The sequence below is a fragment of the Arachis ipaensis genome, chromosome B10 (genome assembly GCF_059453495.1).
Source record: "Arachis ipaensis isolate K30076 ecotype BB chromosome B10, ASM5945349v1, whole genome shotgun sequence".
NCBI classification, from domain to species: domain Eukaryota; kingdom Viridiplantae; phylum Streptophyta; class Magnoliopsida; order Fabales; family Fabaceae; genus Arachis; species Arachis ipaensis.
In genome coordinates this window covers 120691471-120718139 of record NC_142435.1, presented here as the reverse complement: position 1 = coordinate 120718139, position 26669 = coordinate 120691471, and the positions used below count along the sequence as shown (strand labels likewise).

General features: G+C 34.4%; 1 protein-coding gene and 1 pseudogene across 2 annotated transcripts; one reads left to right on the top strand and one right to left on the bottom strand.

The window, feature by feature from the left end:
* Positions 1-13708: 13708 nt before the first annotated feature.
* Positions 13709-14886, bottom strand: LOC148581504 (uncharacterized; annotated as a pseudogene).
* A 775-nt stretch (positions 14887-15661) lies between these two features.
* Positions 15662-19268, top strand: LOC107624371 (cation/H(+) antiporter 15-like). 2 transcript variants are annotated; one of them, XM_021113563.2, is made up of 4 exons: positions 15883-16254; positions 16447-16530; positions 16635-17633; positions 17711-19268. In XM_021113563.2, exons 3-4 carry the CDS (start codon positions 16644-16646, stop codon positions 19016-19018), a joined length of 2298 nt encoding a protein of 765 aa, XP_020969222.1. In that variant the 5' UTR covers positions 15883-16254; positions 16447-16530; positions 16635-16643; the 3' UTR covers positions 19019-19268. The 2 variants fall into 2 exon arrangements, with proteins under 2 accessions (XP_016182355.1, XP_020969222.1); XM_016326869.3 differs by having other exon boundaries at positions 15662-16530.
* The last annotated feature ends 7401 nt before the right edge of the window (positions 19269-26669 follow it).

Here is a 26669-nt window from a genome sequence, read left to right as displayed (position 1 = left end):
AAAGCATAAACCATTTAGTATCTCATCAGGGTCATTCTCACCCATCAGTCTTTCATCAAAGCTGGGTTCTCCATAGGGTATCACTCTTATCTGTAAGACTCTCATGATGGATGATGGGCAGAAATCTACCTCAACCCCCCTAACATAGCTCTTGTAGGGAGGGCTGGTCTTGCTTGACCTCACAGCATTTGCATAGAACTCCCTTATCGTGGTTGCACTTATGTCTGTGAGAGGTTCACATAGAAGTTTCCATCTCCTCCCTACGGTTATTCTTCTCATGATGGGGTATTCTCCATCTTTCAATCTGAAATCCATTTCTGGAATGACTTCTTTTGATTCCATTAACCTGTGATATCTTGATTCATGAAATTGAGACTTAAATCTCTTGGTATCATAGGTTGGTGGTTCGGCTTCAGCTGGTTCCTTTCCTTTCCTTCTTTTGGAACTTGATAAAGCCATGAATTAGGAAGGAAGGGAGAAGACGTTGGGTATTGTGTGATGTCTTTGGGTAAGAGAGGGATGATGTAAATATTATGGAAGACTTATATGAAGAAAGCAAAGGTACTTAGACTCAGGAGGTGTTGCTGACAATTTATACATGGGAAGGCATTGTTGGAGAAAGGCATTGGTGGTTCGGTTATGTAGCAATGAAGGGTGAGGATTGAGCATGCCTTTATTGAAAATTCATGGAATGGACAACTTGCATGTAAAGATGAATGAAGACTAGGATTGCTCCTTCATTGGGCACATGGTTTGGCCTCCTAGGTGCTGATTTCTGCAGCGTTGTGCTTTCCAAACATGCACATGTGACTTTCTTTTCTCCTTGGGACAACCATACATGCATGAGTTTTGTTCTTTTCTCAAATTTCATCATTCCTATCCACGTGAATCTAGGCAATAGTGAGCTCAAACTTTAAATTCAATACGGTGGTGGTTATCAAGTGAAGAGTAATAAAGAAAAACAAAAATTTGCTATATGTTCCTTATTTATGAACAACCCACTATGCTCCTTAGACATTGAACAAAATTTTGGTGAACATCAAACTTGTTTTCTGCTAAGTGATCCATATAAAACCCAATGAATATCTCTCATAATTGGTATATTCATTACAAGGAACATTTTATTTTCTACCTTATTACCATAAATTCATAAATTGATGCAATGTATGGTTTATCTATTTCATGAATTTGAGCCTTTGAGAAAAAGTGATTTTTCTGAAATTTAATACATATGTAGACACCAAACTTAATGTTTGGCTATATAATTCAATAGAATAAATGAGTATATTTCCTAGAATGGATTTATGATCAAACACACTTGAAAAGCTATGTTAGAGTGCCTTTAGGCATACCAAACTTAGGAGTCAGACATATGCTTCAAGACAATGTGTGCAATTATCAAATCTACTCATGAGAGCTCAAATTTATGCTAGAAGAATCATTAATTATTGAAATTAAAACAAAAACAAGGATATTAAATCATGGGCTGCCTCCCATAGAGCGCTCTTTTATTGTCACTAGCTTGACATTGGTTTCTTGTTAGGGTGGCTGATGATTATGGTGCCTCAGCTTGTCTCCTCTCATTGTAAGCCTTCTTCCTGTGTCATGATGATCAATCTCTATATGCTCCAACGAGAGTATCTTATTGACAGTGTAATAATCATCAATTTGTGGGCCTGTCTCCAACTGTTGGTATATCAGCTGCACTTTGTCTCCTTTTGAGAACCCTTCAGTTGGGATTGTTTTGTTTTTCCACCATTTTAGAACCTTTTTCTTGTTCTTCTTTCCTTTCTTTGGTGACCCTTCTGTCTTGACAGCAGGCTGTATGTCAGGGTCTGTCTTCATAGTGATCAACTCCTCACTCTCTTCTTGCCTTCTCTTCTCATTCTTTGCATCTTCATTCCCCTTTTGCTCTTCTTCATTGTTTGTCTTTTGCTTCGGAGGTGAGCTGATGAGTACTTTATTGGGTTTTTTTTCCAATGCAAGTCTTCTTCTTCGACCCTCATGCAGCTTTTCTCTTCAACAGTATGTTGTATTTCCTGAAAGACATTTAGAGTGATCTTCTCATCATGTACCCTCAAAGTCATTTCTCCTTGTTCCACATCAATGATGGCCCTTGCTGTGGCTAAGAAAGGTCTTCCCAGTATAATAGAATAATTCCCTTCTTCCCCTAAGTCCAGGATTACAAAATCTACTGGAAATATGAATTTCCCTACTTTGACCAAGAGATTTTCAATCACACCCTTGGGAATTACCAGTGATCTATCCACTAACTCCAATGACATCTGTGTAGGCTTCAATTCTTCTATAAATAGCCTTCTCATCATAGATAAAGGCATCAGGTTGATACTGGATCCTAAATCACACAGTGCCTTATCAATGGATATGTTACCAATGGTACAAGGCAAAAAGAAACTCCTAGGGTCTTTGAGCTTTGGTGGGAGGTCTTTTTAGATCATTGCACTGCATTCTTCAGTTAGGAGGATGGTTTCCTTCTCATGCCAGCTTCTCTTCTTGTTGATGAGTTCCTTTAGGAATTTTGCATATAAGGGCATGTGCTCCAATACTTCAGCAAGTGGAATATTGATTTCCAGCTTCTTGAAAACTTCTAGGAATTTGGGGAACTGTTGGTCCTTGATCTCCTTCTGAAATATTTGAGGATATGGCAGAGGAGGGGTGTAAGGCTTCACCATCTTCCTTTGTTCTTGTGATTGCTCCTCTACGACTTGCTTTCCCTTCTTTGAAGCTTGTGGTTGTTCCTCTTTCTCCTTGAGCTTTTCTTGGTCCTTCTCCTTAAGTGTCACTTCTTCCTTGGCCTCATCATTCTCAGCTGGCCTCTTGTTAGCTTTTTTGTCATTCACCAAGGTTATTCCACTCCTTAATTGGATTGCTTTGTATTCTTCTTTGGGATTGGGAATGGTGTCACTTGGTAATGCATTGGGTGCTCTTTCAGCCACTGTTTGCTTGGACAATTGGCCAATTTGCCTCTCTAGATTCTGCAGTGAAGCTTCATGGTTCTTATTGGCCAATTCTTGATGCTTGATTATTTTCTCCATCATCATCTCCAAGTTGGAGATCCTTTGGGCTTCTTGAGGTGGTTGCGGTTGATTGTAGGATGTGGATGGTGGGTGAAAGTTATTTTGGTTAGTGGATGGGTTGTTGGGTGGATAGTAGTTGGGTTGAGGTTTATTATTTTGTGGTTTTCTGTATTGGTTTTGGTTAGTGTTTTGATGGTTTTGATGGTTTGTGTTTCTAGAATTATTCTGGTTTGAGTTTCTCTGCCAAGGCTGCTGGTTTTGGTTGTCTCAACACCTCAAATTGGGGTGGTTCCTCCAGGATGAGTTATAGGTATCTCCATGAAACTCATTTTGTCCAGCTCCTTGGTTGTGCATATAGTTAACTTACTCAGGCTGTTGCTCTTCATAGTTCTCTTCATTCTGTCCCTATGTAGGTGATGGTTGATTTGTTGTGTTCACTGTAGCTACTTGAAGACCATTAATCCTCTTGGCCATCATCTCCATTTGCTGCTGGATCTGTTGATGCATCACCTTGTTTTGTGCCAAAATGGTATCCACACCTTCCAGCTCCAATACATCCTTCCTTTGAGCTGGTTGGCGTTGCCTTTGATGAGTATAGAAGTATTGGTTGTTGGCTACAGTGTCTATGAGGTTCTGAGCTTCCTCAGCTGTCTTCATTAGTTGCACTGATCCTCCAGCAGAATAATCCAAGGCCTCTTGAGCTTTTAAAGTCAATCCCTCATAGAAATTTTGAAGTCTGTCCCATTCATTAAACATCTCCGGTGGACACTTCCTAATCAAGGCTTTGTATCTCTTCCAAGCCTCATAAAGTGATTCTCCTTCCATTTGGGTGAAGGTTTGCACCTCTGTCTCCAATCTTAGGATCCTCTGAGGTGGGTAGAATTTAGCCAAAAATTTGCTCACTAAATCCTCCCAGTTGTTGATGCTTTCTTTGGGAAATACTTCTAACCATTGAGTAGCCTTATCCCTCAAGGAAAATGGAAACTGCAGCAACTTATAGATATATGGGTGTATGCTATTTGTCTTGACTGTGTCATATATCCTTAGAAAGATGGCTAGATGCTGGTTTGGATCTTCCAAGGGACCTCCTCCATAAGAACAGTTGTTCTGCACCAGTGTAATGAGTTGAGGCTTCAACTCAAAATTGTTTGCATGAACATTTGGAGTGAGTATGCTACTCCCACAGTCTTTTGCATTGGGGAAGGTATAGGAGGCTAGAACTCTCCTTTGAGGCTGGCCATTGTTAGCCACTTCGTCTGGTGGATTAGGGATGTTCCCTTCTATCTCTTGATTCTCTTCCTCTAATTCTGCTTCTCCAACAATTCCTTTCCCTCTTACTTCTCTTCTCAACCTCCAAAGTGTTTCAATATCAAAAGATGTGGATTCATCGCTTTCTCCTAGCATAAAACACACACAGAACTAGAAACCAAAAATAATTCACTCTACTGCTAGAATGAGGTTAAGGTTAGCTTAAACAAAAACTCAAACAGTTAGTGTGCTTAGCAAAAATAAAAGAAAAATGCTTAATCTAGATTATCACCCTACTTAATCATTGTCAATCTATATCAATCCCCGGCAACGGCGCCAAAAACTTGATGAGGGAAAAAATGATTCCACACAAACTCACTGGCAAGTGTACCGGGTCGCATTAAGTAGTAATAACTCACAAGAGTGAGGTCGATCCCACAGGGATTGATGGATTGAGCAACTTTAGTTAGGTGATGAATTTAGTTAAGCGAATATTTGATGATTTAAGTGAAACTTGATTAACAGATATAAAATTGCAAGAAAATAAAAGGGAGAAGGTAAATTGACAAAATCTTAAAGTGCAGAAGAGGTAAATTGCAGAAACTTAAAGTGCAAGAAAGTAAACAAGCTAAAACTTAAACTGCAAGAAAGGTAAATGACTGAAACTTAAAGTGCAGGAAATATAAATTGCTGAATCTAAATTGCTCGAAAACTTAAATTGCATGAAGAATAAAGGGATTTGGGCAATGGGATTCAAAGCTGAACTAGAAAATGTAAATTGCAATAGATCAGAGAAGTATAAGATGAAGAGAAATTGCAGAAGAACCAAAACAGAAATGAAAATTTGCAGAAGAAATAAAACAGCAAGAAAGCTTAGCTCAATTATGAAATCCTAAAAGAGAAATTGACAATTGCATGAGAGTAACAAGAACAGAAAGTAAATCTAGATCTCAATACTCTCTTGACCAAAAAGTAAAGAAGAAATTGCAGAAGAAATAAAATGAAAACAGAAAGGAAGATTCAGATCCAATTTCCAATTCTTAGAACTATAAAAAGGAAAAGTGAAAGATGATTTTCAGATGAAGAATTTCAGTGGTGTTCCTCAATCTGAGTTCAAAAACCCCAAAACAGAAAATAGAAGTTGCAGAAGAAATAAAAATGAACTTAGATCTGATCCCAATTCCCAAATTCTCAAAAGGAAAATTAAAAGAAAACTAAAAGTGAGCTAAAGGTAAGGTCCAGTTAAATTTACTCCTATTTATACACTTTATATTTCCATCATTAAGCAATTAGAATGGGCTTTTGGGTTGGCCATGAATAAAATTGGGTTGGGGTGCATTGGGTTGGGGTGCATTGTAGCTCCTTCTAGTGGAGCGCTACGTTGGGAAAGTGAACACCCCGTTCACTCCTTCAGCATTCCTTTGGTGCGCCAATTTTCCCTCCTGGCGCTCCTTTATTGAGCGCTACGCTCCTTTAGTAAACGTTGGCTCTTTGAGCGCTGCACTGAGCGTGCTTCCTTTGGTTGAGCGCTTCTCCTTATGGGCGCTCTCCTAGTGAGCGCTACGCTCATTCTTCAAGCGCCCTTTGGTGCGCTTTCCTTCCCATGGCCAGCGCTCCCTTAGTGAACGCTATGTTCACTCACCAAGCGCTGCTTAGTGCGTAGGATGGCAAAGCCTTCGCTCCAGGCTTAAAAACCACGAAAAAGTTAACAAAGTGAGCGCCACACTCACTAAGGAAGTGAACGCTACTCCAAAAGTGTGGTCTTGAGTGTGACGTTGCTTCTTTGAACGCAACGCTTTCCTGATTCTTCATTTTTTTATTTCTTCACCTACAAGCAACCAAACAAGCAATCAAAGTCTCATCAAATTCACAAGGTCTTTGCATTATTCATGAAATCAATTAATTCTAGCATAAACCCTATGATTTTGTGTAAAATTAATGATGTTTGATTGATTCAAAATAATCATGAAAATCCACTCCAATCACTTACTTATTGTGCAAGAAAGTGCATAAAACCTACTGAAACAAATAAAAAATGCTTGTAAAACTAGCATAAGATTACTTGTCATCATTGCTGTAACAAAACTGGCAATGCCCTTTTGCCATCAAGACAGGATTCCTCAATTCTGTAAGTCTATTTAGTAACTTATCAATTTAGTAGCATGCCCTGCTTGAAAATGAGGTAATCTCCCCTGTTTCTAAATATTCATATGCCCCAACCCGAAAAAGTGAATCTTTGTTTTATATTTGACCAACCCTATTCATTATTCATATATACCATGATCAGTACTTGAGGTTGACATTTATTAACGTGTTTCACCTCACATATGATTTAATCTTGGTTGTGAATAGTAGTATCTACAACCACAGTGGAGTTTCTAAATAGAAATTTAGAAAATTGTACAGGTATTCCTTGGCTCAAGAGCACGGAAATCTTATCAATCTTCACGATTGGTTCCAGTCTTTTAGAACAACTCTTGACCAAACGAATAAAAGGAAACCAAATTCAAAGCAGTCACCCCAGCCAAAGAAGACAAAAGATACAGCTGAATTTGGAGACCAAAATGAAGCATCAATCCAGTATCCTTTATGCTCCCCATTTTACATTGTTTCTTTCACATAGCAAGATATGATGCTGAGAATGCATCTAAATTGAAGTTCAACTTTGGAATTTGATATGCGTATTGTTTTTTGTATAGGCATATTTGCTATTCCATAATTATTGCGGTAATTGCGAAGCATTTTATTGATGTTGCCATGTTGGTTTCAATTCTTGACCTTATTTTCCAGAGCATGCTTTTGCAGAGTAGTTATAGAAATGCAGGTCACTGGGCTGCTTAGAATGCCAAGCAAGAGGCGCCCAGATTTTGTACAAAGAGTAGCATTTGGACTTTGAAGGATGTTTGATGAAGTTCTAATTTAATTTGCACAAAGTTAAAATTGAAATTAATTAATTAAAATTGGATATTTTAGGTATAAAATGTTATTAAAATTTCAGTCTCTATCCTAAAAAATTTCAGTTCCATGTGTTCTCACTTTTTAGAGGTATTGAAATACTGAAATTTTACAGACAGAGACTAAAATTTTAACACCAATCTCTACACCAACAAACATGATACTGAGTTTCAGTCTTAAAGTCTCTGTCTCAGTACCTCAAAACAAACGCTACCTTATTCCAATGTAATTATAATTTTATCTTAAATTATTTATTTCGTCATACTCCGGTCAGCTCTTCGATTAATTGATGCATCTCATCCAACACAATCAGTGCTTCTATGTATCCACAAATCTTTCTATTCATTAATACGTAAAACTTGTTTTGGTAAACTTGAACTTAATATTTAATTTGGTCCTGAAATTTGAAGTTGGACTAAAATTGACTCTTAAAATTACAATTGACTCAATTTTAAATTCTAAAATTTACAATAATAACTCATGTTAACCTTTAAATTTATTTTTGCAATAAACATGTTGATTTTGCATGTTAATTTATCAAGATTTAGATTCATTGTCTAGGTTTCATGTGATTGATATCTACAAGACCTCCTATAAACTTGATTGATTCCCAACATTCAATTCTCACGAAAACACAGTAACATTCAATTTAAAAAATTTGGTAATCTAGAAGCAACGATTAAGTTTCTAAAAGCTCTAGTATGTTTCGATCACATGGAATCTGAACAAGAAATCTAAATTACAGTAAGTTAATATATCAAATCAATACGTTGTTAACAAAAATCTACTTAAGGGTTAATGCGAGTTACGATTATAAATTTTGGAGTCCAATTTAAGTCTATTAAAATTTTGAGGGTCAAATTAAGTCCGACCTCAAATTTCAGGGACCAAATGAATAAACTCGGTGAACTTCTAAAAAAATATATTTTGTAGTGGGTTTTTTTTATTTTTTTAAATTAAAAAAATAAAAATAATTTCATATTTAGATATTTATATAAAATGTATTTTTATTTATTAATTATATTTAAATACAATAATATACAAATATCTTTTGTTTATTTATGCTAAAATATTTTTTAAATAAAAAAATATTTTTAAAAATAATATAAATTGTAATTTTTTAAAATAATTTTTTTAATTTTTATTATAACAAATTTTTCAAAAACACTAAAAATGAGTAATATTTTAAATCAGTTCTTAAAAACTTCACTCAAATAATTTAATCATTAATAAATTATAATCACCAAACTAGTCTTTGACTTTTTTATTTTATTAGATAAATCAATGTTTATGTCAAATTTTGATAAAAAATTAAATAAATTAATTTTTGTCGTTATTTAATAAAAGATATAATAGTCTTTAATTTTTTTTTGTTTTTTTGATAATTTTTATAAAGATGAATAATATGATAAATGGACTAATTTTTCTAACAAAATAAAAATTTTAGAACTAATTTGATAATTAAAATTTGCTAAGAACTAAAGTATTTCAATAAAAATTTCTTAGGAATTGATTTGGAAAAAAAAGATATCTCTTCTTTAAAAAAATATCTTTTTATAACTCAATAGCAACAATAAAAAATATTTTTGTAATAATTTAATGACATCTAAATAAATTTTTAATATATTTAAAAAAAAAGTCCCCAAACTTGCATTAATCGTTGTCTATATAATATAATACTTCCATAATTTTATGATTTCTATTGTATATTTTGTTACTTGAATTTTTTTTCGGTTTACAAAGGGGCCAAAGGCCCAAGAAAAGAAACTACACTCTAATGGTTCTTTTGGGCCAAGAGATCCCAACAGCATCACCTAGCAAATAATGACCAAGACTCATAGGCGGAGAGTTCCAGTATTTGATAGTGTAGTCTTGTTCAAGACTATAATTTGCTAACCAGTCTGCACAAGAATTAGCCTCACGGTAGGTGTGAATGATAAAGACTTGCCAATTTCTAGATAGAAGATTTTGTATTCTGCTATACAAGACTGAGCCTGATTTTGTGCTATCTTCCCCTTTCTTTATGCTATCTGTAACGGATTTGGAGTCACACTCCAAGTATACATTTTTGAATCCCAGGGTCTAAGCAGTTTCTAGTCCGATGCATAACCCCCAGAGCTCTGCCATAAACACAGAGCATTCACCCAAATTCTTGGTGAACCCTATAATCCACTGACCTTGACTATTTCTCAGCAATCCCCCACACCCTGCCTTTCTACAGTTCTTTTTAGCAGCACCATCAGTATTAATTTTAATCCAGTCTTCTGGTGGTGGATACCATTTTATGTTTGTTTTGTCAGCCATTGTGAAGATCTTGTTTTTGTTTTTGGTATCAAAAATTTCTTGGATGAGCTTGGCGTGATCATGAATGATTCTATTTGCTGTGGGAGGTCTTTGAAAAGGGGGTTGAAAGATTTCCAAGTTCCTCCATTGCCACAATTTTCAACTACTGCAAAGATGTTCCTCCATTGAGTCTGTCCAGGTCTCCCCAAGTTCAACTCTAGACAAGTGTATATCCAATCTTTGACAGGTTGGTTGTAGAACAGATTCATTGCATCCGGCTTAACCAGCTTATCCCAAATCGATTTTGCCCCTCGGCAATCCCAGAGTACATGAATAGTATTCTCAATGTGGTTTTGACAGTGTTGGCACATAGGTGAGACCCCATACTATTTGTGTCTCTTATCATTTGTGAGCAGTCTATCATGTGTGGCTTGCCATATGAAAAATTTTATTTTTTCCGGTCCTTTCCAAGACCAGATTTTCTGCCAAACCTTCTCGTGGCTGGCGTGGTGTCGAGAGAGATTTTGATAAGCTGACTTTATAGAAAATTGACCATCTAGAGAGTGCTTCCAAGCTATACTATTGGGAGGATCCGTTCTCCTAGGAGCAGGCATAGCAACAATTTAAAGAAAGCTTTCTTCTGTTACTAAATTTTTAAGCTCGTCATATCTCCATTCACCTGTGTCATCCACAAAATCATTCACCCGGTCACTGATTCCATCAATATTAGCGTTTGGATCCTTGTAATCAAGAAGGCAGCCATCCATATGGAGCCAGGAATCAGTCCAGAACTTCGTGTTTTGACCATTGCCTATTCTATGGATCACTCCTTTCTGTATTTGAGGCCAAAGTCTATGCAAGGCTTTCCAGAGGCTTGAACTACTACCTGAAATGCTTTCTCTCATGTTTCTATATTTTTTCCAAAGAATCTTGGCCCATAGAGAGTTTGGATTATTAATCAGGCCCCAACACAGCCTCATCAGAAATGCTGAGTTCATCAAATCCAGTCTTTTGAAGTCTAAGCCTCCAGCTTCTTTTGGTAAACAAATGGTACTCCAACTAACAAGGTGAGCCTTTTTTTGTTAGTAATTCGATCCCCAGATAAAGCTCTGCTGGAATTTTTCTATTTTATTGCAAATATCCTTTGAAATTTTGCTATGTTGCATCGTGAAATATGTTATTGGAGTAATGGCAGATTGTGCAAGTACTACCCGCCCAGCCATTGAAAGACATTTTTGCTTCCATCCCTTTAATTTGTTCTGAACTTTTTCCAGGATATGCCCATACTTCCTCTTGCTATCTCGACCTTCCATTATATATGCCCCAAGGTATCTTCCTATTTCCTTTGTTTCTTCAAACCCTGCAAGCTGAATTATCTCTCTTCGGGTGCTTTCAAGAACTTTCCTGGAGAAATATACCTGGGTTTTTTGGGAATTGACAATCTTCCCAGAGGCTTCACATAAGGTATTCAAACAATTTTTGATGATGTTCATTTGTTCATAGCTTGCTTCTGTAAACAACATAAGATCATCAGCGAACATCAAGTGGAAAATAGTTGGCCCGCCCCTTCCCAGAGAAAAGGGCTTCCACTTGCCATTCATAAACATATCTTCTATAAGATGAGAGAGTCTGTCTAAACATATCACAAAAATATAGGGCAAAAGCGGGTCTCCCTGTCTAATGCCACGGGGAGGAAAGAACTTTTCTGTTACTTCTCCGTTCCACAGCACCTGAAAGCTAGTGGTACAAATGCATTGCATGACAATTTTAATTATTTCCGGGGGAAGGGAGAAGTCTGTTAAGCATTGCTCAATAAAGGCCCAGCTAATGTGATCATAGGCTTTTTCAAGATCAATCTTAATGGCCATGTAGCCCTTTTTACCTGATTTTTTCCTCATAGAATGGGCGATTTCCTGTGCAACAATGATATTATCTTGGATCCTCCTCCCAGGAATAAAGCTGGATTGAGCCAGTGAAATTCTATTGTCAAGGATGGGTTTGATTCGGCTGGCTATGATTTTTGTAATTGTTTTGTATGACACATTACATAAAGCAATGGGTCTGAGTTGGTTAACAAATTCAGGTTGGTTTATTTTTGGCACAAGAGCAAGAAGGGTGTTGTTCACATCAGCTATAGCTTTAGGGACTTGCCAACTATGCATGACAAACTCTTTCAGGCTATTTCTAACAATAACCCAGTTTTCTTTGTAGAAACCCGCAGGGAGTCCATCATCCCCTGGGGCTTTTAGAGATCCTATTGCAAAGTCTGCTTGTTCAATTTCCTCATGCATGACACAAGCTTTCAGTTTGGGAATGCTGTCTTCCTCCAGAGGGGGTAAAAATTGTTAGTATCAATAGCACAATTTCTATTGCGGTTAGGCTCCTGGAAGCGACTTTGAAAATGAAGGATAACGTGAGTCTTGAGGTCCTCCTGATTATCTATCCACTCCCTACTAGGTCCACGAAGTTTGAGGATCTTGTTACGGCGTCTCCTGATGATAGTTTTTGTATGGTAATACTTGGTATTACGGTCACCTTCTACCATCCAAGTTTCTCTAGATTTTTAGAGCCAGAACACTTGCTCCTTATCCAGAATAGCCTCTAAATCTTTGTTGAGTTTTTCTTCAAGGCAGTCTAGGAATTCACTTCTCTCATATCTTGGGGAATTTTGTAAGCCTTTCAATCTACTAAGCACCAACCGTTTCTGATGGAAAATATAGCCAAAGGTCTGATGATTCCAATCCTTTACCTTGTCTACAAAATTTTGGATTGATTGAGCTAAAGGCTGGTCCTTGTGCCAATTTTCATTCAAGAAGGAAGAAAAATTCTGGTGTTGCATCCACATATATTCAAAATGAAAAGGCTTGTTCCTAATGGATTGGTGGTTACCTTTGCACTTGATGAGTATTGGATGATGATCTGAGCGGATTCGAGGGAGTGTCACCACAATGGCTTCTTGAAACAAATGGCGCCAATCAGCATTGCAAAGTGCTCGGTCAAGGCGTTTGAAAATGCGATTACCATCCTGCCAGACAGGACCTCTCCAGGTGAATCTTGTTCCTTGATATCCCAAGTCTATAAGATTACAAGCTTCCACCCAGTTCTTGAATCTATTGATTTGAGAGTATCCGGTTGTGCTCCACCTTTTTTCTCTGATGCATCACTAATATCATTGAAGTCACCACATAGAACCCAAGGATGATGCATGTCTGCTGATATTTTGATGATAAAGTTTTTCATATCTCTTCTTCGACTCTCTTGAGGGTGAGTGTATATAATGGTAAGGTACCAAACTCCAGAGTCATCAGTAATCTTGGTGTGTAGAGCTTGTTCATGCCGATATATTTCCTGAACAGTTTGATTAGAGTTGTTCCAAATCAGCCATATTCCTCCTAAAAAAACCATTTGCATCCACAATAAGATGGTGGTTAAAACCAGCCCTTTTGATGGAGTTTAGTACAATTTGTCCACTGCATCTCGTCTCCTGGATAGCAATTAAGTTGGGCTTATACTGAAGGTTATACTCTTTCAGAGTCTTAGCAAAGGATGGGCTTGCAGCCCCTCTCGCATTCCATGATAGTATTATCATATTAAAACACTGTAAGGAAGAGCTTAAAGTCCTTGGCTAGAGAACTGGATTAAAACAGAGGCCCAATTAGGCCCCATTCAACTCACCCTCTACTGGGCCTTTCTTTTCTTCCCAATTTAGGGTCGCTGCTGTACCTTCAGCCATGATCACATCCAGGTCAGATCCTGAAAAATTGAGTTCAGGTGGGTCAGGTGGTTTTGGGCCAAGAATTTGGTCTGGCGGGGTTTCCATGACCATCGTTTCCTCTACTGACATCGCATTGTTGGATAAAGTTGGTTCTGGGACACTTGGTTTGGGTTCATAGTATGTGCCATGGGGTGGTTGGTTTTGGGCCTTGGGTGATGAGAGATTGTGAAGAGTTTGGATTTTGTTAAAATTTTGTGCTTTTCTTTTTAGGTTCAAGAAAGCAGAACAGGCTGCATTTTGGGTCATGGTGATTGGGCTAGGGGATGTAAGGATGGGGCTAGGTGTGTTTGCAGAACGGGCTTTTCTCATTTGGCTTCCAGAAAGAAATTCCTTGGGACCTTCATTAATTTTGTCTTTTCTTGTGGCTAGCTGATTCTCATTCTCATCATAATCATTCTCTATGATTTGCTCATTTGTTGCATCTGAGGACAGAACCTCGTACCTCAGATTTGTCGGCCACCTTCTTTGCATTGATTTTTTCACCCTTATGCTTGTGCCCACTTTTCACGTTCTGGTTGTCCTTTCCAACCGTTTTCTTTGTCCTCCTTTGCTTCTGTACAACCATCCAAGCACCATAATTGGCATTTTCTAAAATTACTGTTTTATCCTTGTCTTTTCCAACCTTCTGGTCCCCCTTTTTCTGCATCTGGTTTCTTTCCATAGGCTCTTCCGCTGCTTGTCCTGGCTGTTGGTTCTCATCTGCATTGTTATGGTTAAATGTAGAATTGTTTCCATGTGTACATGTCTCATTAACATGACCAAAACGTCCACAGTTAAAACAAATCATATGTAAGCCCTCATATTCAATGAAATATGTATTATCATTTACCATATATTTTGCATCTAGAGGCTTGGTCAGGTCTAGCTCTACACACAGGCGCGCGAATTTGCCTCCTGACTAGTTTGTTGTGTTCATGTCAACTTTAAGCGTCTTTCCAATCTAGTCTCCCACTGTTCCCAGGAAACGCTTGTCGTAGTATTCGATCGGCAGGTCAGGGAGTCTTACCCAAGCTGCTATCTTGTTGATAGAGGTGCATAATGGATTAAAATCTGGAACCCACTTTCTTATGGTTAGATAGTGGTCGTAAATTAGCCACGGTCCACCTTCTAATACGTTACAGCAGTCCTCGTCATTGAATAACCTGACTACAAAGTAGTCATTACCCAGATCTATCAAGTCTAGTCCTCCCACTTTTGCCCACATGATGTCCAGTCTTCTCTTTAGAATAGCATATGAAATCTTGCGTCCCAAAAGCTTGACTATAAATGTGTTCTTCCAAGGCCGCTCAAGCCTCTGTTTTTCCGCTCTGTTGACATGGATACTAAAAGTTCCATTTCCAGTCGTTTCGCAGAGATAGAAGGGGTGGTTCTTTCTTCCCTTTTCATTTTCTTTAAAGCTTCCCTCTGGAACTGACTCATTTCAAGCACCTCCTCCATATTGTCTTCTTCTTCGTCTTCAGATGATTCCTCTGATTCTTCCTCCTCTATTTCAGAGTCAAAGTGTGGTTCCAAACTTCCATGCATCACTAAGTCAGCATATGTTCTTCTGAGGCCATTGGCTCCAGCAAAAGCCGTCTTGTCAAACATCCACTCCTCCTCTCTAACTGCCCTTGAAGTTTCTCCTCCTTATCCATTCCCGTCATTACGTAGCTTTTTTTTTGCTCCTTTGTAGCTGATCAGCTTCTTCCATGGTAGTTTCCGGCAGGTTCATTCTTTCACTATGCAGACACCACCTGAAATAGAATTCTAGCTATATGGGTGTAAGTTACTGAACCGGACCGAAAATTACCGCAAACCGAATCGAAAATTACAACAACCGATTTAAAAACCGAAAAAATTGGTTTTTTTTCTGACAAAACCGATCGGTTCGGCTTAGTTTTCGGTTGACTCGATAGAAACCGAACCGAACCAAACCGAACCGAAGATATGCATCCATTTCAATGTTTTAACCATTTTAACCTTTAACCTAATAACAAAAATTCCCAACCCCTAACCATTTCAATATTTTACTCTTATTATTTTAGTTTATTGACTATTGTAAACCTCTAATTATTGTGATTCATATTTTGTTCATTAGAAATTAAAAACCGAAAAAACTGACCGAACCAAACCGCTGTTGGTTCGGTTCGATTGTTGTAAAAACAGCAAACCAAACGGTTGTGTGTCTATAGGAACCAAACATATCGATTCGGTTGATTTTTAGTCCAAAATTGAACCAAACCGAACCGATAACACCCTAACTAAATAATTACCGATCTAATATCCATTTACTCTATCCATTTGTGGTGTTGTTGCCCAAAAGATTTCTCGTTACTTGAATTATTTTAGTATATATAAACAAATGTAAATAATAATAATAATAGTGATCCAATATTAGGCTTGCCATATAGACAAATCCTCTCAGGCCCAATCAAGACCAAAACGCCCGGCTCCCACTAACGGATACTCCATAGTTACGACAATAACGAGCCGGCTAAGCCTCCACCAAGCCATCAAGTGCCCACATTCGACATTCCTGACAATCTGCTTTCTGTTATATATTGTAGAGTGACTCATCGGAATTTAATTTCATTTACTAATATTTGCTCCGGAACATTAGCTACAATAGATTCAAGATTGTGCACAACTTTTATCCGCAAATGTATACTTCCCATTAAGATCAAAATCTCTAGCTTTCTTAAAATAGAGATCCCTTGCCTCTGCACAACATAGGCCTCAGAATTTGACTAGAACTCCCACTTGGAGTGGGTAACCACCAAAACAAAACAAAGATGATTTTCTCTGCTTTCTGCCTTCCTCTCATTTCTAATTTCATCAAAACAAGCCAACACAATTATCCTTCCTTTCACAATTTTGTCCCTTCTTTTGTCTTCAATCTTCATATCCAAGAACATGATCCAAGGCTCGCTAATCAACGTTGTTATCATGCTGCTAGTGCCTTGGTGAAGGTCCCAGGTAATGCATACAAAGAGGAACACTAGTGAATGTTGTTAACTTGTTATTGCAACAACCAAATAGGAAGAAATGGGAGATAAAAACAATACAGATAATTATATAGTGTGTTACGCACCAACAATGATAACAACAAATGGGATATGGCAAGGAGATAACCCTCTGGATTATTCTCTCCCTCTCTTCTTATTGCAGTTAACTTTGGTGGTTATAGCCACCCGAATATTCGTCTTCATCCTCAGGCCATTTCGCCAGCCACGCGTGATCGCCGAAGTCTTGGTACTGATTTTAGTGTGTTTCATCTTTGCATTGCATTGTATTGGATTAAAAATTCTAGTCATTTTCTGATTGCCGTTGTTGTGTTTGTTAAAATGCCAACACAGGGTGGAGTAATGTTGGGTCCTTCAATGCTTGGGAGATACGAAACATTTGCCAATGCAGTGTTTCCTCTGAGAAGTGTTATGGTGATTGAAACAATGGCAAATGTTGGGCTTCTTTATTTTCTCTTCTTGGTGGGGGTGGAGATGGATGTAGGAATGTTGCGAACCACAGGGAAGAAGGTTGTGTCTCTTGCAGTTGCCGGCATGGTCTTGCCTTTTGTTATTGGAACCGCATTCTCCTACCTTTTGCATAGAGATTATGAACAAGGCATGACTCAAGGTACCTATATACTCTTCCTTGGTGTTGCTCTCTCTATTACTGCGTTTCCTGTTCTTGCCCGTATACTCGCAGAGCTCAAACTCATTAACACCGAGTTAGGTAGGCTTGCACTTTCTTCAGCACTCATCAATGATGTGTGTGCTTGGATACTCTTAGCATTAGCCATAGCACTTGCAGAGAATGAAACAACAAACATTGCTTCCCTTTGGGTTTTGTTGTCAAGTGTAGCCTTTGTGGCATTTTGTGCTTACGCCGTCCGGCCGGGAGCCATATGGATTGTCAAGAAAACCCCTGAAGGAGAATCATTCAGTGAGTTTCATATATCCCTCATACTTGCAGGGGTTATGATCTCGGGTTTCATCACAGATGCCATTGGAACTCATTCTGTTTTTGGCGCATTTGTGTTTGGTTTGGCAATCCCAAGTGGACCACTTGGTGTTGCTCTGGTGGACAAGCTTGAGGATTTTGTTTCAGGACTTTTGCTCCCTCTGTTTTTTGCCAGTAGTGGGCTAAAAACTAACTTAAGACTTGTCAGAGGATCATACACCTGGGCAATTCTCATTCTTGTCATTTTCTTGGCTTGCATTGGCAAGGTTATTGGAACTTTAATGGTTGCATTCTTTTATCAAATTCCAATACGCGAAGGGGCTGCCCTCGGCTTACTCATGAACTCAAAAGGCCTAGTTGAAATGATTGTGCTAAATGTTGGAAAGGAGCAGAAGGTACTAATGCTTATATTAATGCTACTGCTTCTACATTTCTTAATCTACTCATGTTGATAATTTATAACCGATATCAGGTTTTGGATGAAGAATCGTTTGCGATCATGGTTATCATAACTGTAGTAATGACTGCAATTATTGTGCCTTCTGTATCATTCCTTTACAAACCATCAAGAAGATCCATAAATTACAAAAAAAGAACTATTCAAATAGCTAAATCAGATGCTGAGTTTAGAGTACTAGTGTGTGTTCATACCCCTCGGAATGTGCCAACTATGATCAACCTCCTTGAAGCTTCTAATCCAACAAAGAAGTCACCAATATGTGTCTATGTTCTCCATCTTGTTGAACTTAGCGGTCGCACTTCCGCAATGCTCATAGTTCACAACACAAGAAAGCAGGGTTATCCTGCACTTAACAAGACTGAAGCTCAATCCGACCACATAATCAATGCCTTTGAAAACTTTCAGCACCATGCTTCTTTTGTTTCTGTCCACCCCTTAACAGCAATCTCCCCTTATTCCACTATGCATGAAGATATATGCCATTTGGCAGAGGACAAACGCATTGCCTTCATAATCCTTCCTTTCCATAAGCAACAAACAGTTGATGGAGGGATGGAAGCCACAAACATGGCATTCCGCACCATCAACCAAAATGTACTAGCAAATGCACCATGCTCAGTAGGAATTCTAGTTGATAGAGGCTTAAACGGCTCTAATCGCTTAGCCGCGAATCAAGTATCTTATCATGTAGCCATACTATTTTTCGGAGGACCAGATGATAGAGAGGCTTTGTGTTATGGATGGAGAATGCTAGAGCATTCGAGAATATGCCTTACGATAGTGCGCTTTGTCCAAGGGAAACAAGTATCCGGCCATATTAGGAGGCCTAGCATAGGCACAAGCGAACCGAGTGTATTAACAGTGGAAACAGAGAAAGATATTCAAAGACAGCTTGATGAAAATCTTTTGCATGATTTTAGAATGAGATTTCAAGAAGACGTTTCGGTCGATTACTTTGAGAAAGTGGTTAACAACGGCGAGGAGACAGTGGCGGCTATAAGGACAATGGATGACATCCATGACCTCTTCATTGTTGGGAGAGGCCAAGGGATAATATCACCACTCACAGCAGGACTCACTGATTGGAGTGAGTGTCCTGAGATTGGAGCAATTGGGGACCTATTAGCATCCACAGATTTTGCAGCCACAGCTTCAGTGTTGGTGGTGCAACAATATATAGGACCAAGTTTACATGGAGAAGTGCTAGAAACACCAGATAGTACAGCACCTATGAACGAAGAATATTTCAATGAGATTAATAATCATGAACAACCACTAAACCCAAAGGGAAAATGTGTCTTCAACATGGAAAACTTGTGAGTAGCATATTGTTTTGGTGCCTTAACATTAGTCCCTAGTAGATCATTTCAGATACTCACCTTAGCCCTTACAAAGTGTAGAAGAATTTCACTTTTTATACTTCTGCTTCTTTGTTTGTTGTATTATTATGTATATTGTGATGTAGTTAATTTTCGTTTGTACCTTCAAATCTTCATCATCTCCTATAGGAATGTACATACATACAGTTTTATGTATATATATACATAAGCATAATTTGTTTGTCCCTCAGTGGTTGAGTATTCATGTTATTGCTTCTTTCTTTTTGGGCTGCTGCATGAATGGGATTAAGAGACGTCTAAGAGAATCTAACTAAACAAGTTTCAGAAATCTACCTAACCAATGCATGCTAATTAAGAATCTCGGAAGAGTTGCAACTTGCAAGATTCCTTATCACAATAGAAAGAGACCTATGATGTACCACATTTTAGAAAGTTTTTCACTGAAATGCATATAATTTTTGTTAAGACCATATAGCCGTCCAAAGGCTGATTTAGCAGTTAAACCTAGAATTATTAGGGTAAAATTTGTTGATTTGTGGCAATTTCTGTTATCTATCTATTCTATTATATAAAAATCGAATTTTTGCACTTAATAATAAAGCAGACGTGGTATGTTTCTAACAGTGTTTCTTGATTTATTTCTTTTAACTCATTAAATATAATTCATTACGATAGATTAATTATATCAACTAATTGATTTAATTAGATATTTAAGTATTACACAATTTAATATTATGTATATTAATTAATTGAATATAATAAATATAAATTAATTTAATTAGAAGTTCATTATTTTATATACACACACATGACAGAATAAAATTATAAAGATAATCTTTTTATTACTTTAGATATTTTAACTCTTTTTTTTTTGTTTTTTTTCTCTTTATGTGTAATTTTGTTTTGCGTTAACTTTGTTTATTTAATGATAAAACATACTCATGTTAATTCTATCATATAATAGTATATTTTTCTCCTACATATTTTGATTTGTATAGTTACTATTGATCTTGCTGTTTTCATTTTCTTGAATTGTTCTTTTTTTTTTATGACTTGATAATTTAAAAAAACAAAGAAAAAAAAACGATGGCCAAAGGCAGAGGCTAGAAGTCTAAAGTAACAACATCATTTCTCAGCATTATTATTATTATTAATATGAACTTTATTATTTTTTTTCTAACATTCTTTAATATGAGCTTCATTTCTTATTCTTTATTTATTATTAATGCTTTTATTTTTTTTCCTCTAATTATAAATCTCCTTATAATAATTTTGTGATAGATTTTTTTTGGTCTAATAGATTTTTTTTCCCTATATTTTGTCAAAAATAATATATATTAGAAAAAAAAGATACAAATTAAATTTTAAAATTCAAATTTAAATAAGATGTGCAAAGGGTAACTATTGAATTGAGATCTAGAATTCATTTTGTAGATTTAAACTCTTTGTATTATCGTCATTAAAAATTTCAAATATCATAAAATTCTAGATATTTTTTATCTTATTGTTCTTAAATTATACATTATACCATGTATTTGAAGAATTTAATTTTATTTGAAATAAGTGTGACATTATATATTTTTTTGGATACAAAGAGATAATAATGAAGTTGAAGTGAGTAACAAAATTGATTATATAATAAGAAACAAAGTTTTAGAATTTCTAGCACAATTGATAAATTTTTAGTTTCAAAAGAATTTTTTACTCTACTTTTTATCTTTTATTTGATTTTTTATAATTTTTTTATTTTCTTAATTAATTATGATCGTAATAATTTATCACAAATTTGTATTTTGTAGAGAAAATTTGTCAATAATAAAATACGGAAGACTTAATAAAAAAATTTTTAAAATATTGGTTAATCACAAAATAAAAAAAATTATGAATTGTGCTTTAATTATGTTGTAAAATACAAATTAAGGAAATTAGCTTTTTACCATTAATGTTAACTTAAATCATAATAAGGTAAAAAGTAAAAATTGTATATAATAATTTAATTTAATTATTTATACTACCAAAATTTTTTTTTATTATGTCCCATTTATTTTTATTCATTGGTGATCTTTAATTGTTTATTTTAAATAAAAATTTGAATTTTTTTTTTTTGGTGACAATAAAAATTTGAATTGATTGAATTGATTTTTTTTTCAATTAGTAATATAATTATTGTTGCTCAGTAATATTTTCTAATTTATTTAACCTGATTAATCATCTCTTTTTTATTTTATGCTAATTTAACTAATTAAAATTAATAAATTTTAGTTATTTTAATTCTTGTAATTTTTTATTCTAATAATATATTTCAATTAATGCATTAATACAACTTTAATATTTATATGTCATTAATAATAATAATCTCATTTTAAAATGATGTTTTATTCATATATATATATAATTGTAGAAAATTTACTATTTTTTTATACGATTAGATTATACATATTTATATTCAATTTTTTTTATTACTTAATTAGAATTAATTATATTAAAAGATTAGATTAAGATCATGTGGTAGACTAATTATATTGTTATTAATTAATTATATTAAAAGATTAAGATTGATAGATTATCATTATTTTATTATTTTTTATTTTTGATATTAATTCAGATATTTAGTTTTTCTTATTATTATTTTTTATTCTATATATTTATTTTCATAAATATTGCTAAATTAAATAAGGTACTGTATATCTTCTTTTTATTCCTCTTTTATATATATATATATATATATATATATATATATATATATATATATATATATATATATTAAATTATTTTTTTTCATCGAGTAATTTTGTTTCTCTTCTATTTATATTTCTTTCCTTCAATATTTTATTGGTTCTTATTTTTTGAATTTTACTTTAATTTATTATTTGTTCTTATTACACCTAACATTTTTTATTTATGTGTAATATACATTCTTATATATGCTATAGAAATATGATTTGATTCCATTAACTTGCCAAATTTTTTAAAAAATCTAAAGGTAAAGCACAAAAATATATTTATAAATATTATGCTTTTTTAAATAAAAAATATAATATTTTTTGCCATATTTATTGAAATCCTAAGTTAAATATGAATATTGATTTTTGAAATAGAATAAATATATTTTAATTTTTTTGCATCTAAAAATAATATTCTATCAACGTTAAAATTATTTATATGGATAAGTAATAGTGAATATAGAATTATTTAGGATGGATGAAACTAATTAAGTACATTTTTTTATTGAAAATATGAATTTAAAAATATTATATTTAGTTCTCAATAGTCAACCTCAACCTCTAATTGAACCATTATATGTTCAAAATATTTTTGAATAAATGAAATAATTTTATGTATATAATTTTTTTAAAATTTAATTAATTCAATATATTTATTGTCGTTAATTAAAAAAGTAAATTGAAATGACAATTTAATATTCCTATACTTTTAAAATATTATTTATTTTTTTTAATATTCTTTATCATCCAATAATCATATTAATATAATTTAATTCTACAAAATTATTTATTATCATTTGATTGAACAAAAATTCTATTTTATCTGAAAATTTTAGAATTTCTCAACTTCAAGATTATCTATGTTAAATCATTAAAAAATATAACTGAGAGTGCAGAAGCGTTCCTTCATTCAAGAGCATGATTGAGATCAGAGAGCTTGACTCTTGTCATTCTTTGATCTTTGTCAACCAAAACTTTCTGTATCCCTGATAGGGCTGAATCGCAACTCCACCGTGGGAAAAGAGCTACGAAGGCAGGTTTGATGTGTTGGGGACTAAAATCCTAAAGTCATTGTTTATATTTGAGTGTGACACTCATTGTACCCTAAAACCCAAATAAAATAGTATCTCTGGTTTTAATCTCAATTTCCAAATCAAAAGTAATAATGATTTATTTAATTCAATATTTATGATAATAAATGAGATCATCGTAGTATAAGTCATTTAATGTGAAATTACTTAATTTACGATTATAATTAATATATGTATTGCCCACAAATATATTAAGAAATAATAATTTTCTAACAATCTTTCACTTGGGCTATACATATATATATTTTCCTGAGATAATCTCATCTTATAAATTTTATGCGCATATCTAAAAGTTATTTCCCCGATTACTTTAATAATCTGGTCTGTCTCGTATATTAGTTATGAAATTACCGCAACTTTACCACATTAGTGTCGCAACGAAACCACGATGATCGCCATAATAAAATACTCAACCACATAGATCAAATTTGGATGAGAAAATTCAGAAATTATATGCAAAAATGATCTCATACATGTCTATGTCCAACTGGTCCAACTTGAATAAAAAATCTATTTTATTTGGTGACAGACTCACATGAAAATGCAACGGCAACGTCCGGGCTCATAGCGACGGTGACTAAGTGATGAGTCTTTGGAAGAAGAAGAGAAGAACTTAACAGAATCACAATAGAGAGAGAGAGAGAGAGGGGGATAAGCAGCAACGGCGACATGAGCTGTGAAGGAAGATGGAAGCTGTGAAGGGGTAGGTAGTGATAGGCTCAGCAACAACGATGACGAGAGCTATGAGATTTTTTGTGAAGAAGCCGAGAAGAAGAAGACTCTGGGTGAGAATGACTGGATTTCTCTGGCATGACTATAGAGTATGGACTGAAGCTGTGAGTCGCTGAATTTGTGATGTGAGACAAATCCTAATTCCTAAAAAGTGTTTATATGTATATATCCGGGTCGGGTACACCCTAAACCCGACCATGCACTGTCCCGAGCAAAATTTGCCCCGACTTAGGTTAAGTTATTACCCTCCCCAACCGGATATGGCCAGGTCGGATACCCGCGTATTTGGGTACTCCTACCAAGTCTAATCACGTATTGATACTCCATTTATTAAGGGTTTACCGCTAGCCAATGGATTGCTACACACAAAAGACTAATAGTTGTTTAAGCGGACGAGTGAGATAACCACTCAACAAACTCAAATTGATTAGGAAAAATACTAATTATTTTTAATATTTAATATTGAAAATGCTGAGAGTTTGATTTTAGTTATAACTTTGTAAAATATTTATATTAATAATTACTATATATATTTTATTTAATTTTTTTAGTAAAATTTTTTATATAATGTTATGTATTATCTTGTACAAGGTATGAGAACATACACTAGTTCTATTATATAAAAATTGGGTTTCTGCACTTAATGATGGAGTTGATGTGGCATGCTTTAGAGAGTGTTTTCCGATTTAATTATTTTAACTTATTCAATACAATTTATTACAATAACTTAATTATATCAGCTAATTGATTTGATTAGATATTTAAATATTATTATAATTTATTATAATTTATATTACTTGATTAATTATACTACATTAATTGTAATTCGTTATATTAGTTAATTGGTTTATTCATTTATAAAGTCTGAAATAAAATAAATAATTTGTCGTTTATTCTAATTGAATTTATTAAATTTAATTATATATTATATATGAATTAACAATAATTTATAAATCACTCTATATTATAATATTTAATAAAATAATTTGTAAATTATTTTATATTATATATGTATTAATGAAATATTATATATGTCTTAATGTGTTAATTAAATATTATATACGTACGGTGCATTTTTTTTTGTTTTGGTATCATATAGTATTGATAATGATAATATTATTATATAGTATTATATAAACTTTCCAATATTATTAGAGTATTGAAAAATTATCCCATATGGCAATCGTTCTTAGAGAAATAGTATGTCCCTTGTGCAAATAAGTTACTCATAAGCTGTTTATCGTGTAATGAAGGATTAGAGGACTAAAATAACCCATATTTTTAGTAAATTGTCAGAAATGACCAGCTCTTACAATTGGTGGTGGCTAAGATCTAAACTTAAAGGTAAAAAATCTACCCGTATCCCATATAATTAATTTCAACCTGCCGACCCAAAGTCCTCTTTTTGGGTCTTCTCCTAGCAATGGAGAACGGTGTCTTGGGACTGGCCACTTCAGAACGGCGACATAAGAACTTTGAAGACGAGAAGACTGGTTGCTCCTACGGCGACGGAATGACAACGGGGTTGTGCCGGCAAGGAGGTCGAAGATGATCCAGGATGTTAATGTAACCAGAGGAGGTAAATAGCAAACTGGCAAGAGGAGACTTTCACTGATGCTGTCATCCTTCTGATCGGGATTGCACCAGGACGCTTCCCAAACCCGTTTACACTCTTAAATCCCAAACTCTAGAGGCCATCTTCTCTATTTGGTTTTTTGGTTAACAAGTAACAACCTCCCAGAGAGGTTGAAAGAGATAAAGGAGAGCTTGATTCGATGGTGAGGGGGAGGTGACAAAAAACAATGGGATTGTGACAGCAGTGAAAGTTTGGATAGGGGTAAAGGATGACAAATACTATTCCTAACATCTATCAAAGAAAAATTTGATCCTTCATTAATGTTAATCCTCTTCTACATAACACTTAATGCTCATGCATGATTGTCATCACAATAATGTGCTGTTAGACAAGTTCCATTAATTTATGGTAAATTTTATGAAGAGAACATAATAAGTAACATTAGAGTCGAATTTTCTCTTATTTCTCTATAATTTAATTAATTATTAAATTTTTAGTATCTTATTTATTTGAGATGGTAGTTCGTGAACCTTCTCTTTTTTTTTTTTTTGGATCAAGATCCTCTAAAGTGAAGAAGTTGGTAAAGTACTAAAGTGAGTAATTAATCATTCTTAAATTAATATAGTAGAACACATATTTCATAAAAGTTACAAAATCAACAGTAATTAACTCTTTAATTTACTACTTTACCAACTTACTCACTTTAAAAAATCCAATTTTTTTCTCTTTAATATCTATGGTTAAAAAAAATAAATCGAAAAGTTTCTCAACCTGTTTTCATGAGTTGCATGGAAAAAATAAAAGTCAAATACAAAAATTTTATACTCAAGTGAAAGTCACTAAACAATAAAATTAATCGTTTTAAATTAAACATTTTAATTATTGGTGATAATATATAATTAAATTTTTATGTAAAATATAATGATAGTATACATTAAAGTATTGAATGTTTGAATTCATTATATGTATATTTTTTCTTTTGGGTGAAAATAAATCCGTTAGTTAATACTTAATACTTAATATTTTGGAATTAAATCATATTTTTAATTTATTCAGTTAATTTTGTTGAAAGAAATATTTTATATAAATTTTATTTGTTTATTTAATTAGACTTTATTGTTACTGTTTGTAGAGAGTGAATAATAAAATATTTTATTTTGTAAAAAAATAGGGAACAACTATGCATGCTTCTGTAGGTAAGAATCTGATATCTATGTTCGAATTATTGATATCGGAGGAAGCTGTGTATATTTTTATATATTTTGGAGTTAGCAATAACTGTGGATTGTATCGCACAACATCACATCATTTTAAATTGTTTTTTCAAGCAAGGACTACTGTCTTACCTTTTTTCTGTAATGCAATACCGTTATATGGTATTAAGTTGGTCCCTTTTAGAAAAATTATGGGATACTCTCCTCAACATCATTTTTTGGTTGGTAAGTGTATGATTTATAGCAAGTACATAAGTTGATTTTTCTTTTATTTTTATGACAATATATCACTAAG

Excerpts from the sequence above, each read along its gene's own strand:
- LOC107624371 (XM_016326869.3), top strand. The coding sequence starts at position 16,324 with ATGGGAGATAAAAACAATACAGATAATTATATAGTGTGTTACGCACCA. Across the intron at positions 16,531-16,634 it reads GCGTGATCGCCGAAGTCTTG|GGTGGAGTAATGTTGGGTCC; the intron begins GTACTGATTTTA and ends ATGCCAACACAG. Across the intron at positions 17,634-17,710 it reads ATGTTGGAAAGGAGCAGAAG|GTTTTGGATGAAGAATCGTT; the intron begins GTACTAATGCTT and ends AACCGATATCAG.